This window comes from Cicer arietinum, chromosome 7 (assembly GCF_000331145.2).
Source record: "Cicer arietinum cultivar CDC Frontier isolate Library 1 chromosome 7, Cicar.CDCFrontier_v2.0, whole genome shotgun sequence".
Taxonomy (NCBI): Eukaryota; Viridiplantae; Streptophyta; class Magnoliopsida; order Fabales; family Fabaceae; genus Cicer; species Cicer arietinum.
The window spans coordinates 6,882,104-6,897,314 of record NC_021166.2 but is presented as its reverse complement, the minus strand read 5'-3'; the positions used below and the strand labels follow the sequence as shown (position 1 = coordinate 6,897,314).

The 15,211-nt window shown below is 27.9% G+C and overlaps 3 protein-coding genes across 5 annotated transcripts in view; 1 reads left to right on the top strand and 2 right to left on the bottom strand.

Moving 5' to 3' along the window:
• Window positions 1-313: 313 nt before the first annotated feature.
• On the bottom strand, window positions 314-2,794 carry LOC101496467 (uncharacterized). Its single transcript, XM_004508566.4, has 2 exons — window positions 1,928-2,794; window positions 314-735 (listed from the first exon to the last, which is right to left on the bottom strand). Exons 1-2 carry the CDS (start codon window positions 2,684-2,686, stop codon window positions 580-582), a joined length of 915 nt encoding a protein of 304 aa, XP_004508623.1. The 5' UTR covers window positions 2,687-2,794; the 3' UTR covers window positions 314-579.
• Window positions 2,795-6,970: 4,176 nt separating this feature from the next.
• On the bottom strand, window positions 6,971-8,012 carry LOC101489231 (glyoxylase I 4-like). The gene is made up of 3 exons (XM_004508462.4): window positions 7,754-8,012; window positions 7,492-7,597; window positions 6,971-7,373 (listed from the first exon to the last, which is right to left on the bottom strand). Exons 1-3 carry the CDS (start codon window positions 7,894-7,896, stop codon window positions 7,116-7,118), a joined length of 507 nt encoding a protein of 168 aa, XP_004508519.1. The 5' UTR covers window positions 7,897-8,012; the 3' UTR covers window positions 6,971-7,115.
• A 4,605-nt stretch (window positions 8,013-12,617) lies between these two features.
• Window positions 12,618-15,211, top strand: part of LOC101488234 (mediator of RNA polymerase II transcription subunit 17) — a 7,025-nt gene continuing 4,431 nt past the window's right edge. Inside the window, exons 1-2 of one of the 3 annotated variants that reach the window (XM_004508461.4) lie at window positions 12,618-12,813; window positions 14,852-15,043. In XM_004508461.4, the coding sequence (XP_004508518.1) occupies window positions 14,949-15,043 (95 nt within the window). In that variant the 5' untranslated portion in view covers window positions 12,618-12,813; window positions 14,852-14,948. Of the gene's footprint in view, window positions 12,814-12,848; window positions 14,544-14,845; window positions 15,044-15,211 lie in introns of those variants that run through there. The other 2 variants (XM_004508460.4, XM_004508459.4) reach the window with 2 other exon arrangements.

The following is a 15,211-nucleotide window of genomic DNA, read 5'->3' as shown; positions in this document are numbered from 1 at the left end:
AAACAAAAAAAGAAATAAAATTTTAGAAGATCTATATTTAGTATTTTAGAAATGTATAAGTTGAAAATTTTCACTCAAAAGTTTCTTCTATTTCCATTTTTGTTTTTTGTTAACACGACTCTTAAATAATTAGCATCGAATCTTTTACTTTAGTGATTTATCTTTGAGTTTGATTCTATCGTTAATCTGAATGCGGATAGAAGTAACAATGATACGCATAAGTGAATTATTGAGTACTATTCTCAATCAAATTTGATCTAACATATGAGAATGTTCACCTTATAAAAATATCAAATGAGCTAGACATATGATATATGGCCATTGAGAAAAAGAAACCCGCTCCCACTTGTATAAGATTCCGAATTTTGTGATGTTACAATTTGTCATTCAGCATGAAATAAAAAAATTAAAGAGAGGATGAATTTTTGTATGAATGGAACTTGATTACATTTTAATTTTCATTTATAGACAAGTCATTTGAATACAAACTTTTCAGCAAAAACGGTGGTTGCTAAATCTTATATATATAAATATAATAAATATATACCTTTTTTTTTTGGGTACATAATAATATGTACCTTAACCCAACGCCTTATTAACTTTGGTCTTGAACAGTAAAATGTATAAATTTTCCATTGAAAAATAAAGAAAACACCCCGTCGAATGTGTAACGAAAGAACCAAAATTTGGGCCTACAATGCAATGCCATACCGGACCATATGCTTTATCAAACTCCTGCACATGAACACACCACAAATATATTATTTAATAAGTTTATCAAAACAATGTTATTTTTTTGAATTAAAAATATCAAAAAGAGAAACACTATTTTTTAATCACTTTTTCTAACCAAGTAGGCAAATACATACATACATATATAAATAAACAAACCTTGTTTCTGATGTTGGGCACATGGGTTGAGAGTCAAGATTAATGAGATATTATAAATTGAATACACTTTTTTGTGTCGATAATTAGTGCATGATTAACTGATTAGCTAAAATAAATTATTGGAGGCAATGAAGTTTAACACATGGGGTGTTGGAGAATTTTGTGATTAAGATTTGATCTTGACAAGTGAGACTAAAAACTTAATCTGGTAACCTTATGAATGGTCAAGATCCAAAGATCTGGTCATAGGTGTGTTTGCTAGATCATATGAATTGAATTGGACCATTTTCAATTATTTTATTTTATCCAATGAAACAGAGAAAGGAAGAGAGACAGAAAATGTCAACACATGGTTTCGTCCAGTCGGTTTTCATCATTAAATCTTTTTGTGGGGTTCATTGAACAAATCTCAATCATCCAACAAGCAAAGTTCCAAAAAGAAACGCCTAAATATTAAAATCTCAATCCATTTTTATGGTTTTTGCATCTCAATACTCTACTTGTAATACTTACCTTCCTTCCCCTACAAAACAATAACTAATGTCTTAAAAATAAGTTACACAATGGAAATGATGTTGGCCTAATTATATATAACTTCAACTACAAGTTGTATAAGTAGTACTGTCTCATAATATATGTCACTTTAATAAATACATATGAATTAAAAAATGTAATTAATTTTGATGTTTTTATAAATAAAAAATAAGACATAGTTTACAAAAATACTATTTCATTGATGATATGGAAATAAGAGAATAATAAATAGGTGTGAGAATAATAGGAAAAGTAACATTGATATTTCATTGATTTTGTAAAACAAAAAATAAAATAAGACATTTTTTTTTTAAATAACTTATATTGGGAGATGGAAAGAGTATTTAGCCGCAATATTTTTAGATCGTGAATGTAATTTAAAAACTTACATTAAAAACTAATAGGATTTTGATGAAGTGTAATGAAGTAAAGAAACATCTTAATTAAATCAATTCAATGGTGATGAATGAAGAGGTAAAAAAAAATTAAAGCATAAGCATACCTTCTTTATGTTATGAGCAATGTGTTTGGAGCTAAACTTTTCAAGATTCTCATATGTCCTTCTTGCACAACGAAAAGCATGCACTTGCATGAAACTTGGCATATCTGAGACCAAAACCTTAACTTGAAGATTTTCAATTACAGAGGATAATGTTTCAATTTGTGATACTGATTTTCTTGCCTCAACAAATTTACCTTCTTTTTGTTGATTTGCTAACTTTGTTTCAACATAAGACACTGATTTTCTTCCCTCTTCAACTATGATTCCTCTTGATCTTGTTGTTGTTATTGTTGCTGGTGATGATGATGCTTCTATGCAAGACACTGATTTTCTTCCCTCCACATACCCTCCTCTTGATTCTAATTCTAAACATGATGTTGAATTCCTTGCATCAACAAATCCTTCAATATCCAAATCTTTGTGATGATTAATGTTGTGACAACCATTTTTTTCAAGATTGTAACTTCTAGTTGGATATCTTATCCTTTGTAACCAACTTCGTGAACTTGATTTCTTTTCTTTCTCAACACCATGTTCTAAATCTTTCTTTCTTTGGTGTCCTATGCCACCTTTGTAAATATACATGAACCCTTTCATGTGTTGCTTGTCTTGGTTACCCAAAGGAATTACTACTACAAGACTTGTTGAATAATTAGTAGTAGATCCACTTTGGACTAATAAGTCATTGAGAAGTGTATAATAAATATATACAAATGTTTTGAGTGAAGACCAATTATTAGAGTAACAGTGAAGACCCATTTTATCACTACAAATAATACATAATTCAATTTAGTCTCAAGATAAATAAAAGTCATTTTTTTTAGACTGTAAGAAAATAAAATAAATAAAAAATAGTCCATAAATTATGTTTTGTTATTGCATGTTATGTTTACGAGACATAAATTAAGTTTTTTTTTAAGAACTAAGAATATTTTTTACTGCGAAAAAAACCACCTCAAAACACTAACATAGTAGATGCAATAGCCGCATCAGTCCCACCACACTATTTAGTGTTTACATAAATTATATTTTGTATCCTCCTTTTACTTTTTTGATAAATATGTTTATCCAAAAAAAAAAAAATATATATATATATATATATATATATATATGAGATTTTTGAAGTAAAATAAATAACAAATTATAATATTTGATATAAATAAAATATAAATTCACGCCACAACAATAGATTTAAATCATTGGGTCTTCATTCTTAGAATAATGGCTATTAGGAAGAAGCTGGCATATTATAAAGGCAGAGCCATGTGTTTATGTTAGTGACGAAGGATAAATAACAAATGGTAGTGTTAATATGTTAAAATGAGATTTGATATATATTGGTTTAGTGTATGTAAAGTAAATAATTGAGATTGCGATGTGGGACTAATCATTAATCTCTGGGGCATATTTGTCCCCAGCGATCTGCTTCTGGACAGCCAACATCTATGGACCCCTACTATTGCCACCCCTAATTGTTGGGGTACCCCCCTAAATAGGTCACCATCAATTATCTACTACTTTTTCCTCATTCTTTTGCAGCCAACCATGAATTAATACTTGTAATTTACTGGATGGAAATCGTTTGAGAAACTAAACATTTATGAGAAAAGTTGATTGTTTGATTATTGGTGGTTCAAGTTTTTTGTATGTTAGCATAGCATATGCAGATGGTGTGGTTTTGGCCTTTTCTTCCATCTATCAGCTGCTTGAGGTAGATTCGCCCACTCCTATCAATTAACTTATTGCTATTTTTTTGTTTTTGTTTTTTAGTGCATAATTCTCCACGCGCAATAGTCGCAAATCATTTCGAAAATTTGTACCGAATTTAAATTGTCTAGTGTAATTAAGTTTGACTATTAATTTAAAATTACACAGTTCAGATCACACAATCAAGTTCACGCATTGGAACATTCTCTACTATAAATCTAGATTGAACTATTGAAAACTATACGTGTGTCATACAATTACAACACAAATTTCATTCTAAACTGATTTACATTAAAATCTAATTCTCTTATACAATCATTGATTAGAATTGAATTTTTAACTATATATTTAAGTAGCGTAATAATAGAATAGCACATTTCTGATGATTAAATTAACTTATATTATAGGTAAAGATGCCTCACAAAAAATATTAACATACATAACGAACAATATTGCAAGAGAAATGATTTACATTTTACAAGCTGTTTTAAATTTCTGTTCAACAACCACTATATGATAAGACAAAAAAAAGTTGTTAGTTAGAACTTAGAATATGTGTGGACCAGCAAAATGTAGGTGTACACTATACTAGAGTATGTGACCATTTAAAATAAAATTATCATTAATGTAATGACAACGCAACTTTTCTATTCTTCTCTGTATTTTTTTGTCTGAAAAATATGTTTATACTTTATACATCAATTCCAATATTTTTAAAAGATTAGTGTTGAAATATGAATGGTACACACAGCACCAGAATATCTTTATGGTATAGGTTATTGATGGCATTGAGATTTCAATATTCAGATGAAAGGCACCGCAATTAATATGTACGTTCCGATTTTGTTCTGTGTTCAGAATATATCTGTCGACTATGGTAGACATGGGTTACCTTACCCCACAAATTACTTTATTATATCTACATTTCTTTTTTCTTGCTCTTCTTGCAGTGAGATTTTATTGGTTCACTAAGTAATATAGGTAAAGCAACCATGATTTTTTATTTATTTATAATGAAACAAACATTAATTTTTTTAACATAAAAAAGTGAAATTAGACCAAGAGAGTTTTCAATCGGAGATGTAGATTTCGAATATTAGAAACTAACGTAATCACTTATTTATTAATATTTTACTATAAAAAACCAGAGGTTGTATAATATCAGAATTCGTTTGCTTTTTTGTGTATTTTTTTTACTTAATGTAAACTTTATTTTTCAAAAAAAAAAAAAAAAGAGTAAAAATAGTATGATATGATTTGTTAATTTCTTAGTTAAATTGGATAGAGTGAAAATGGTATAGGTATAACATGTTTACTCTTGAACTTCTTCTAATCAAACTACCACTACTATTTTAACATATTAAAATACTTCATTTATCGAATCTTATTACTCTAAAGATAAAAGGTTTTGGCATAATTTGATTATAATTAAGCTTAAGCATTAGCTTTAATAAATATATTAATTCTAATAAAAATTATCTAGATTATTATTTCTCTTCTATTTTTTCTTGGTGTGCATTATTTCAAAAATATTAAAATTTTCCACGCTTGTTTCGCATCAAGAAATAGCTGCTATATATAGACGGTTGCAGAGATTGAAAAGAATGCACTATTGTGATACCTATCACTTTTTTTTAATAAATTGTGATACCTATCACTATTAACAAATAGTATTTGGTCACTTTTACTTTCTAAGAATTTCTACTATAAACACAAATGACAAAGGCCAAATGTACAGACAATAAATGTAGGCAAAATAAATAGAACACCCCTTTCAATGGAACAGAAAATGAAGAGTCTTCATAGTGGAAAAAAAATTGCAGCTAATATATATTTGAAGATAAGGTCTAATTAGAGGTTTCATAAATTGAGGGAGCCACTCCTGAGCAAAACCCCACATCCTTCAGTGATAATTAATTTAGCATGTGAGGGTTAAACCACTTCACATTATTCATTGAACATACACCACACAAAAAAAAACACACACTTAAAATTAATATTGTAGCCATAGTTCTTTAACTGTAGCAATTTGATGTATTCATTTGTTATGATAGAGATGTGTACAAAATAATATGATTTATTTAAAATAAAATAAAAAAACGTCTTGTGACAATTATTTATGAGAAATTACTGAATTCGAATAGATTTAGATGAAACGTATGAATAAATAGTGTAATGAAATGGCAGCATTAATGATTTGGAAATAAATGTGATATGAATTGTGGGGAAGTAATTTATTTGTTGAAGACAGTGATGGTTGGTATTGGATTTTATTTCCTTGACTTGGGGAAATAATTCGACAACATTTCGTATGGATAACAATGTTACATGTGGAAATTGTGCTGGCCTATAAACTAGAAAGCATACAGAAATGGATTGGATCATGTGTATGGCCTATCTCTCATTCTACATTATTTGTGCAGAGAATTTTGCTGAGGGGCCCTTTCAAAAGTTAGATACAGTTTTCTAAAAAGTATCACTATCCATATTCCATGCTAATTTAATTTTTATGGACTTTTTTTTAATGTTTTATAGGAAAACTTTCACAGTTAGGCAGGCTTTTATAGTAATGATTTATTGTTCTTATGTGATTTGGGTATGCTCTAGCAGTCCAATCAATTTTCCCATAAAAGGCCCAATATAAAATATACGATGCTCTGTATATGATAATATGGATAAAATAAAATATTTTAATGATTTTCTACTAGTCTTCTTTTTTATTAGCTTATTTCTTTTGCTAGTATACATGTTGGCCATTATTTGATTTGAATAATTTTTTTATAGGAATTTGATTTCTTTTTTAAATTAAAATCATTAAAATCGATTCACAAAGACTCAACTGAAATTTAATAATTTACATAATTTTTATTTTAAAAAAAAAACTTTTCATTTTTAATTATGTTTTATAATGGACATTCTTTTTTTTTTATGTTAGTGCAACAATCTTTTTTAAATTTATTCTTTTAAATTTATTCATTTTATCTTATTTTAGTAACCAAAATCCGGTCAATTGATAATCTCTCTTCTATAAATAAAAAAAAAACAATAATAATCTTTCAGATCAATTAATAATCTCTCTTCTGTAAACAAAATATCGCTTATCGTAAAATTTCTCCAATATATCCTTGAATGTCCTCTTCTTTGATATTTCTATATATATAATTTTCAAATTTTATATTATCTTTTTATCTTCTCGGTTTCGATACTGCACACATATTAATGTAATTGAATGTGAGACGTAAAGATGTAATTGTTTGGGTTTAAGCAGCTTAAGCTTGGTACTTTTTTAACCTTAAGCAAATTTCCCCAGTCTTATTGTTGGTGGAATTATAGAAATGGATTAAATAAAAAAGTTTCACTAATTCTACTTTGGTGATAAGAAATTTCATATCACTACTACTAACATCTAACATATATAATACAAAAAAGTATTCAATGTTATAATTATATACAATAAGGTAACATATTGATATTAATACTACTACATTGGGATCATTTGTTGAATCTGGTTGTGTTGGTTTCGAATATTGCAGTTGAAGCGAGAGCATGACCACAAGCTGTTATTATCTGATAAAGGCACAACTGGTATATTGTCACAGTTGCATATTTCAATCATGGACCCATCTGGGTCATGGAAGAATAATTGATCAACATATATTCCATTCTCCTCTACTCTGTTCTTCACATACTCTATCTTCATTTGTTGCAGTTTATTCTCCACTGCTCCCATACTTTCACACTATACCAACAATTCAACATGGATTTTATTTATATACTATTTCCAGTATAAAAAGTTTTAACACTAGTATATGAATAACTATGTTTTAAAATTGAAATAATATGAAAGACGTACATACTTGGAATGAAATGTGGCTGTCCTTTGGATTAATGTGCAAGTTCCTCGTCATACCTTCTGGGTCATCTGATTGGAGAAGGTGTATGCCAATTCCATAATTAAACAACCTAATCAAACCCCAAATTTAATTAGCATTCAATTGTATATATATGCTTGACTGTTAAATTACACTTAAGATTTATCATGAGTTCCACAACTTATAATAAATTTTGGCTATCAAATTTACAAAATATGTATATATGAATTAACTATATATATTATACCATGCACCATTGAAGTTTAATGAGGTAGGCCTCTTAATTGGAAAGAAGCCAAGAACGTTGACGTAAAAGTCAACGGATTTCTCTAATGATCTACACACCAATGAGATGTGATTCAATGATTTGAGTTGAAGGGGATTGCCCATTCTGTTTTGATTCAATGGTTTGTAAGAAGAAAACAAATTAACTAGAGAAGGGGATTATGAATGTAATGTCGGTCGTATAAGAGTTTAGGCGTATGATTAATTAAGAGAATATTATTAACCTTAGGATAGAGAAATGTATTTATAGGCACTTGGTAAGGAGGGTCTGATGCTTAGTTTCTTTGTCACGTGTTGGAAGTTTCATGTTTCACCTATTTGGATTTGACTGTCTTTGGATTTAGATGGGGAAAACTATGTTGTTACACGTAGATGTCGTGTTGGTGAAACAGGACTCGACATGCAATGCTTATCTGGCTTCACGACACGTAAGTCTGTCTTTGTCTTAGCTTTTTTTACTTTTATTTATTTTTAAAGTGAAAATCCTTTTTTAAAATGTAGAACTAGATTTAGTCATTCAATAGTCACTATTCAAAAATTGACATAACTTGCTTCTTTAATTTCCGTAACAAAAATTGGTTTTTCTGCTGACTTTTGCTCCCACTTGTTTGTCAACGTGTAATATCCTTTTAAAAAAATTGTTGAAGTGATAAATTTGTATTATTTTTACAAATTTAATTATATAATACAAAGAAAAAAAATTATATTTTTCAATGTAGATTAAATAGAAGCATTTTGTAAAAATTATATATGAATGCATTTAAATGTTGTGAAGGATTTATATTAAGAAATATGAAAAAATAAAAATAAGTCTTATAACTAAAGCCGGGTAGAGTATTAAAAATAATAATATGATATGTGCAACTGAAAAAAAATTAAATAACTTTTCTTTGATCAATTGAATTTTTTTTTTCTTCTATTGCACTCAATAATAAGAGTTATTTTAAAAATAATATTAACTTCAATATTGGACAAGTTGTAAAAGAATTGCAGGAGTAACTTCAACATTTTAGAATTTTAAAAAGACCTACTGCAATAAATTTAACATGATAAAAAGTTAAGACAATATCGTCAACATTAATTTCAAGTGTCCATACAATTTATGTTATTAACTTTTTAAATAATTTGGCAAGTGTTTGGATCTTTTTAAAATTTAATGTTGTGGATCTTTTTCAAAATTCTTTAAAGTTGAAGTTAAAGTGTGAAATTTTTTATAAAAATATATTACAATGTTATACCAACTACGTACTTTTATCGATTATCCAGTTTTTTTTACTAAATATGGATTATCTAATATTGGAATTATTATTTGGATATTTTACTAAATAATCGCTGACATTAAATAGTAATACTTGTATGTTTACATTTTTTTAGACAACATACATACTCACATTATTGTATATACAAAAGAATAAAACTCTATCAATTAAAAAATAAATAGACATAATTTTTCATGCGATCCTTTAATTTAATATTTCAGTCCTTTTTTTTTTATTTGATCTTTTATTTAATTTTAAGTAAACAATTTGATCTTTTATATTTTAAAATGTTAACAATATTATCCTTTTTTTAGAAAAATTCATCAAAATTTTCAAACAAAACTCATAAAATTAATTATCTTCTTCAATATAATGTAAATTTCATCAAATTTATAACTCAAATCTTCAAATAAACTCCTATTTTATTCTTTATATTTTTGAATTTTTGTAATAAAATTAAATAAATGACCAAATCGAGAAGAAAATTAAAAAATAAATGACTGATATCTAAAATTAAGTTCAAGGATCACATGAACAATTGTGCCTAAAAAATATTATATATTAGACAAATACGCCACCAGGAAGACTCCAAAGTCTTATGAAAGAAATAATAAATTTAATTGAGGATTGTTTGTCTTAGTTTATTTTTCTTAAAAATTTAATTATATATTACATAAAATAAATTTTTTTATACAATGAACAAATTACAATCATTGATCAATATAATTTTAGAAGATATTATATAATAAAAATCAAACACCTATAATATAATAATTTGATAATTAGTATTTACCGTAAGTGTAAAAGCTCGTTATATTGTGTTTGATTTGTATGTTTAAATAATACAACATTTCTTCTTCATTAAACGAGGTTCTACACTTTTTAATTCTATATTTTTTATTTTACAACCGGAAATCATCTCATTTAATTCATAATTGAATCAACAAGACAGTGGAATATGATTGAAAACTTGGTGACTAATTACCGACAATATCGATCGTGCCAAAGTATGAAGTAAATTGTTTGTTTGTCTTGAGCTCCTTTGCCCAGTTGAGTGCACACAAGAGGCCTAGTGCTTCTCCTCAACAATTGGAAGTTAAAGGGGTTATGATCAATTTTAGCTAACTGAAATAAGCCTTTTTCATCGCGAAGACTAATCCCAACAGATGTGAGGAGTCTCTGTTGCTCCTGTTACTGCTGCTGCCGTAGCAGGCTGGTGTTGGTGGGCCATATCTCAATCGTCCAAGAAAATAGGACTTATGGGCAGTTATCACTCACATAACTTGGTTGAGAATTTTAATTGATGTGAAGGATATAATTAAAAGTAAAATAGGTAACACCAAACATGAAAATCTCCTTATATATAGTATAGATGTGTGTGTGTTAAAGCATGAAAAAGTGATTCAAAGCACAGTGCGCCATGAATTTCATAATAGTTTACAAATTCAAATCAATAATTAAATGTATTATATGGCTAAACCACACTATTCCAATAAACAATAAGATAAATTACAAAATATATGTGTTTTTAGTAGATATTGATATTCATTCAAGAGCTCATTTTATTTTTATCTTTGTCATTAATTACTGCATTAAATATATATATCTCTCAAATCTTTTTCTATTTATTTTTCTCTGAAACAAATCGGTGTCTAAAGATTATTTTTCTATGTGAAAGTTATAATAAAAAAATAATATTATCGCAATCCAATAAATTAAGTGATATAACGAAATTTCTATCGATATATCACAACATTCTCTTTATTTCTATCATTCAAAATGTCTATAATATATTTAGTGTCTCCAAACTATTTTCCATAATATTTTTAAATTCTATTTATCCTTTCTTTTTTTACTTTTTCTTCTTTATCTCTATGTCACTAGATTTCTTTTGTTCGTTGACACATCAATCTATCCAACTTTGTTATTTTCTTTTTTCCACTTTTGTTTTGTCACAAAATAAAATACAGCATTTTAATTTAAATATTGAATTGCAATAATATTTGGTAACTATATTTCTTAAAATAAAAATGATATAATAAATACACCTAATAAATATTTATTTGATTAATTAATTAAAAGATTATCACAAATAAATTAATTAAAAGAGAAATATATATTTATTAATAGATAAAAATGTAAATAAAATTATAATAAATTAATTGCAATTTTTGTATAAACCACGTATTGAAGAAATATTTGTCATTTATATTTTTTTTACCATATATTTATCATTGATATGTTAGTTAAAATGTGACATTTCATAAATCAATTAATTAAAAAAATGTATAGTTCATTAGGAGTAAACCTATTGAATATTTTTTAGAAAAAAATGTGAAGAAAATTTTAACTAATTAGTTAAAAATTTATTATACAAACCATACATGTGATAAATAGTTGTCATTAATTAATTAGTTAAAATTCATGTATCATTGCTTCAAAAAAGGCTATGTATTAGATATCTTCAGGGGTAAAGCAATGAAAAAGATTATAATACGTTAATTATAATTTATTATATAAATTTTATATTCTATAAAATATTTGTCACTGATAAATTAATTAAAAAATTATCATTTACATATTCAATAAATAAATAAAATATGGAAGGTTGATTATTAATGTGTGTCTTGAATATTTTCTAAATAAAGATGTGAAAAAAATTACAATAAAATAATTATAGTTCATTGAAAAACTATATACATGGTGAATGTTTGTATACATTTATTTACAACAATCACATTCAATTTTTCTTTATTTTCCAATAAAAAATGTTTTATAGTCTGTATTTACATTTTGATATGCAATGAAATTACTTACTATCGTGGATCTTATATAATTTCTATATGGATTTTTTTTCTTCAAATTCTCTAATGTTGAAGTTATTATTGTGAATATTTTATTAAACATTATTTTTGCTATTGAAAGTTTATGTTGAAAGCAAAAGAAGAAAACAAAAAAGAGCCATAGATTAAAAAAAACACACACACAATTTAAAGCTTTGTTTCCTTTGCTGAAGAGAGCAAATTATCCATTTTAAATTATTGCTATACTTTAATGTCATGTTTTGAAATGATATTACGTGATGATCCAACAATTGGTGAATAACCAACAAGTAACATGTTTTGTAACTTTGGTTTTCAGGGACTAACACTTTGTTTGGATTAAGAAACATAAATAGAGAAAAGAAAGTAAAAAGTGTCTAAAATGATTATTTTTTAAGAGAAATTATAGAAAATGATATATATCTAAAATAACATAAATATTTCCAATAAAAATTAAAATACAATAAGAGAATAAAACAAAAATAAAATAAAATTAGGATAGTTTTATCATTTTAGATCAATTGATAATTTTAAAGAGTTTACTTTCCAATTTGAAAAACATAATAATAATTTTAAGTTTCACGAAATATAGTTATTTCCCTTTATTTTTAATGTATTTTAAAGAAGATAAAGTTTTTTTATACGTATTTTTTTCCTTTTCCAAAAAAAAATCTATAAAAGTAAGGTGTTTGACTGATTAAATACCTACGGAGGTGAATGGTTTAAGATACTAGTTTTAAACGCTTACACTCAAAAGATGTATTGTAAAAATTATATTATTTTCTTTTATTTATTCCATGACAACGACGGTGCACGAAATCCCTAACCCCCCATTGTTATCGTTAGTTGTTACGAAATGCACACATCTAATCTAGACAAATCTCACCGTCGCACGTGATTTCACTTTTCCATTGCGACACTCACTCACAAGAACCAACAAGGTATGTCTCTCTCTCTTTCTTCTTGTTGCTACTGCGATTTCTTTCTTGCTGTGTTTTCTAAGAACAACTAATTGAGGGGTTGGGGGATAACGATTCTGCTTTGTGTTACTTCTCGGTTTTGTTATGATTCCTAATCAATTCACTAGTTGTATTATTTATTTGTTGCTCACCAAGTGTTTGACAGAAATATTCAGACAAACTATAGTGTGCTTCCACTCTTATAACGTCTCATGTACTTGAATACGAATTTGGTTGATGATTACATCATATGACTCTAGTCCCTTCATTGCATTTAATGTTCCTCGTTGTTAACCAGTAATTGATTCAACTAGGGTACACATTTGTGTTTGTGTTAGATGTAGGCATGTAGCAAACATGCTTTGGTACCATCATGGAACTCAATTGTTTTGGATATTTAATGCTTTTATTTTAATTTACAATGTTAGTTTTTGTTTTCTATGACTAATCTACAAAACTTGTAATATTTCAATTCACTGCTTAGTCCATTTTTTTTCATTTTTTCTTTCTCCAAGTACAAGGGTGGGCTCTAATGGGTTGGCGTTGGACCCTGTAAATGTAATAACTTATGTTACTCTAGTGTGAGTGGATGGTGAATGGTTTTTGGTGATCTTGTTATTAGTCCATTTTTACTCTCGGATTTCCCAAAAAGTAGTATCGAAGTTGGTTGGTAATGATAGTGCAAGTATAGTGATGTGGGACACTTTCTATTGTCTTAAGGTTTTAGATTGAGATGTGGTGTACTAATCTCTTGCTAATCTTGATTATTAGACTATTAGTTCACTGTTACTCCCTGTGTTCCCTAGATTCTCCAACACCTCATTTTCTTCTTTGTTAATGGGTTGGAGTTGGACAATGTATTGTTATCAATGAACCATTCACAAATTATAATATGTGATACATCCATCGTATTAGATTGCTCTAGGATTTTATCCTAACTTGCACTGGGAAGTCCAAGATAATCATCAAATGGCACGGATCTGGTTCTTAGCTCATGAGTGGTGGTGCTGTCCTACTTAACACACTTCGCTAATTAGAAACCCTCTTCCGGAATCCAGTCAAATTTGGGATTGCATGCTAAAGTTGAAAGATTATTAAATCCATGTAAGAAAGAAAGTTCACACATGGTGGAAAAAAGTTCTTAGGTTAAGATAGTTAGAAATGCAAATTATTATGTATAATGTAAATAAGGGGGATCAGAGGGAGATCATCCAGTCACTGAGTGAAAGGGGGGGCATTTGGCAGAAATTTTTGAAGAATCTCGAAGTTTTGCAGCTTTCTATCTTTAAAATTGATGTTTATCCCTATTTCTTTGTATTAAAATATCGCCTCCTATCATTTCCCCCTCAAAATGGGGAGCTTTTCCTGGATGAAATTTAGATGTTATTTTTCTGTTCACTTTTAGTATCACTACACTGCTAGATCTAGTTTAATTGGAACTGCTGTATGATTCTCAAATCACTGCGGAATCTTAATTTACTGTGACAAGTTCACATGTTGATCACAACACTTCTTGCCTATGAGTTCCAACCTTGATGGGGGTTGGAGTAAGAGGTAAGGAGGCATGATCAATTGGGCTATCAGTTTTCTGTGGTGTGAAAACTGAAAATGCTGTTTGTGGATACCATTATCTTTCTTTTGATATTATTTTAATCAATTTCTGGTGTTGCTCTCTTCTTGCATGACCGGTCAGCATTGTCAATTGTTAACAGGTATAAAATTGTGATTCACTGGATTTAAATTTGTTTGTGCATTTGCATGCTTATTGATTGTAACATATTCACTAGTTAATTGTTAACAGGTTGTCATATTTTATTTCACGTAAAAAAAAATTCAAATTATATATTTAACAGATAATTTGACAGTTAATTGATCGTAAAATAGATTGTAACTGTAAATGCTTTTGATTACATAAACATGTTAAAAAGTAAATAAAATTCTTTTTTTGACATACAATTCACGGTAATTGTTTATTTTTCCTCTCTGTTAAACTCTTATTTTATTATTGAGTTAGGTTTAGACTTCAAGCAACTTTGAGTCTCAATCCCACATTTTCTCGGCGGGTCAGACTGCAATAGGGTTGTGGAACTTTCCAGGGAAAAAAAAATTCCCAGAAGATGGAGGAGGGCATGGAATTGCAACTCTCCCTGGACAAGCTCCCGATCAAGCGCTTGGATTCCATTGAAGAAAATGGAATGGAACGATTCCCTTTGTATGTTTCTTCCTCTTCTTCTCCTCCTTTTTGTTTCTCAATGTCTCTTCTTACATGTTTCTCTTAAACTGATTGCATTTCAGAAAACCAATAATAACCAAAAAACATTGAACCCTAATTTCTGTTTGCACTTGCTTTTTGTAACTCCCTCCGTATTGTTGCAGGAAT

Bases quoted from the DNA above. Each gene is read 5' to 3' on its own strand.
- LOC101489231 (XM_004508462.4), bottom strand. From the start codon at position 7,896: ATGGGCAATCCCCTTCAACTCAAATCATTGAATCACATCTCATTGGTG. The intron at 7,598-7,753 runs GTATAATATATA...GGGTTTGATTAG, and splicing joins TTAAACTTCAATGGTGCATG to GTTGTTTAATTATGGAATTG. The intron at 7,374-7,491 runs GTATGTACGTCT...TTGTTGGTATAG, and splicing joins ACAGCCACATTTCATTCCAA to TGTGAAAGTATGGGAGCAGT.
- LOC101496467 (XM_004508566.4), bottom strand. From the start codon at position 2,686: ATGGGTCTTCACTGTTACTCTAATAATTGGTCTTCACTCAAAACATTT. The intron at 736-1,927 runs GTATGCTTATGC...GTTCATGTGCAG, and splicing joins TTGCTCATAACATAAAGAAG to GAGTTTGATAAAGCATATGG.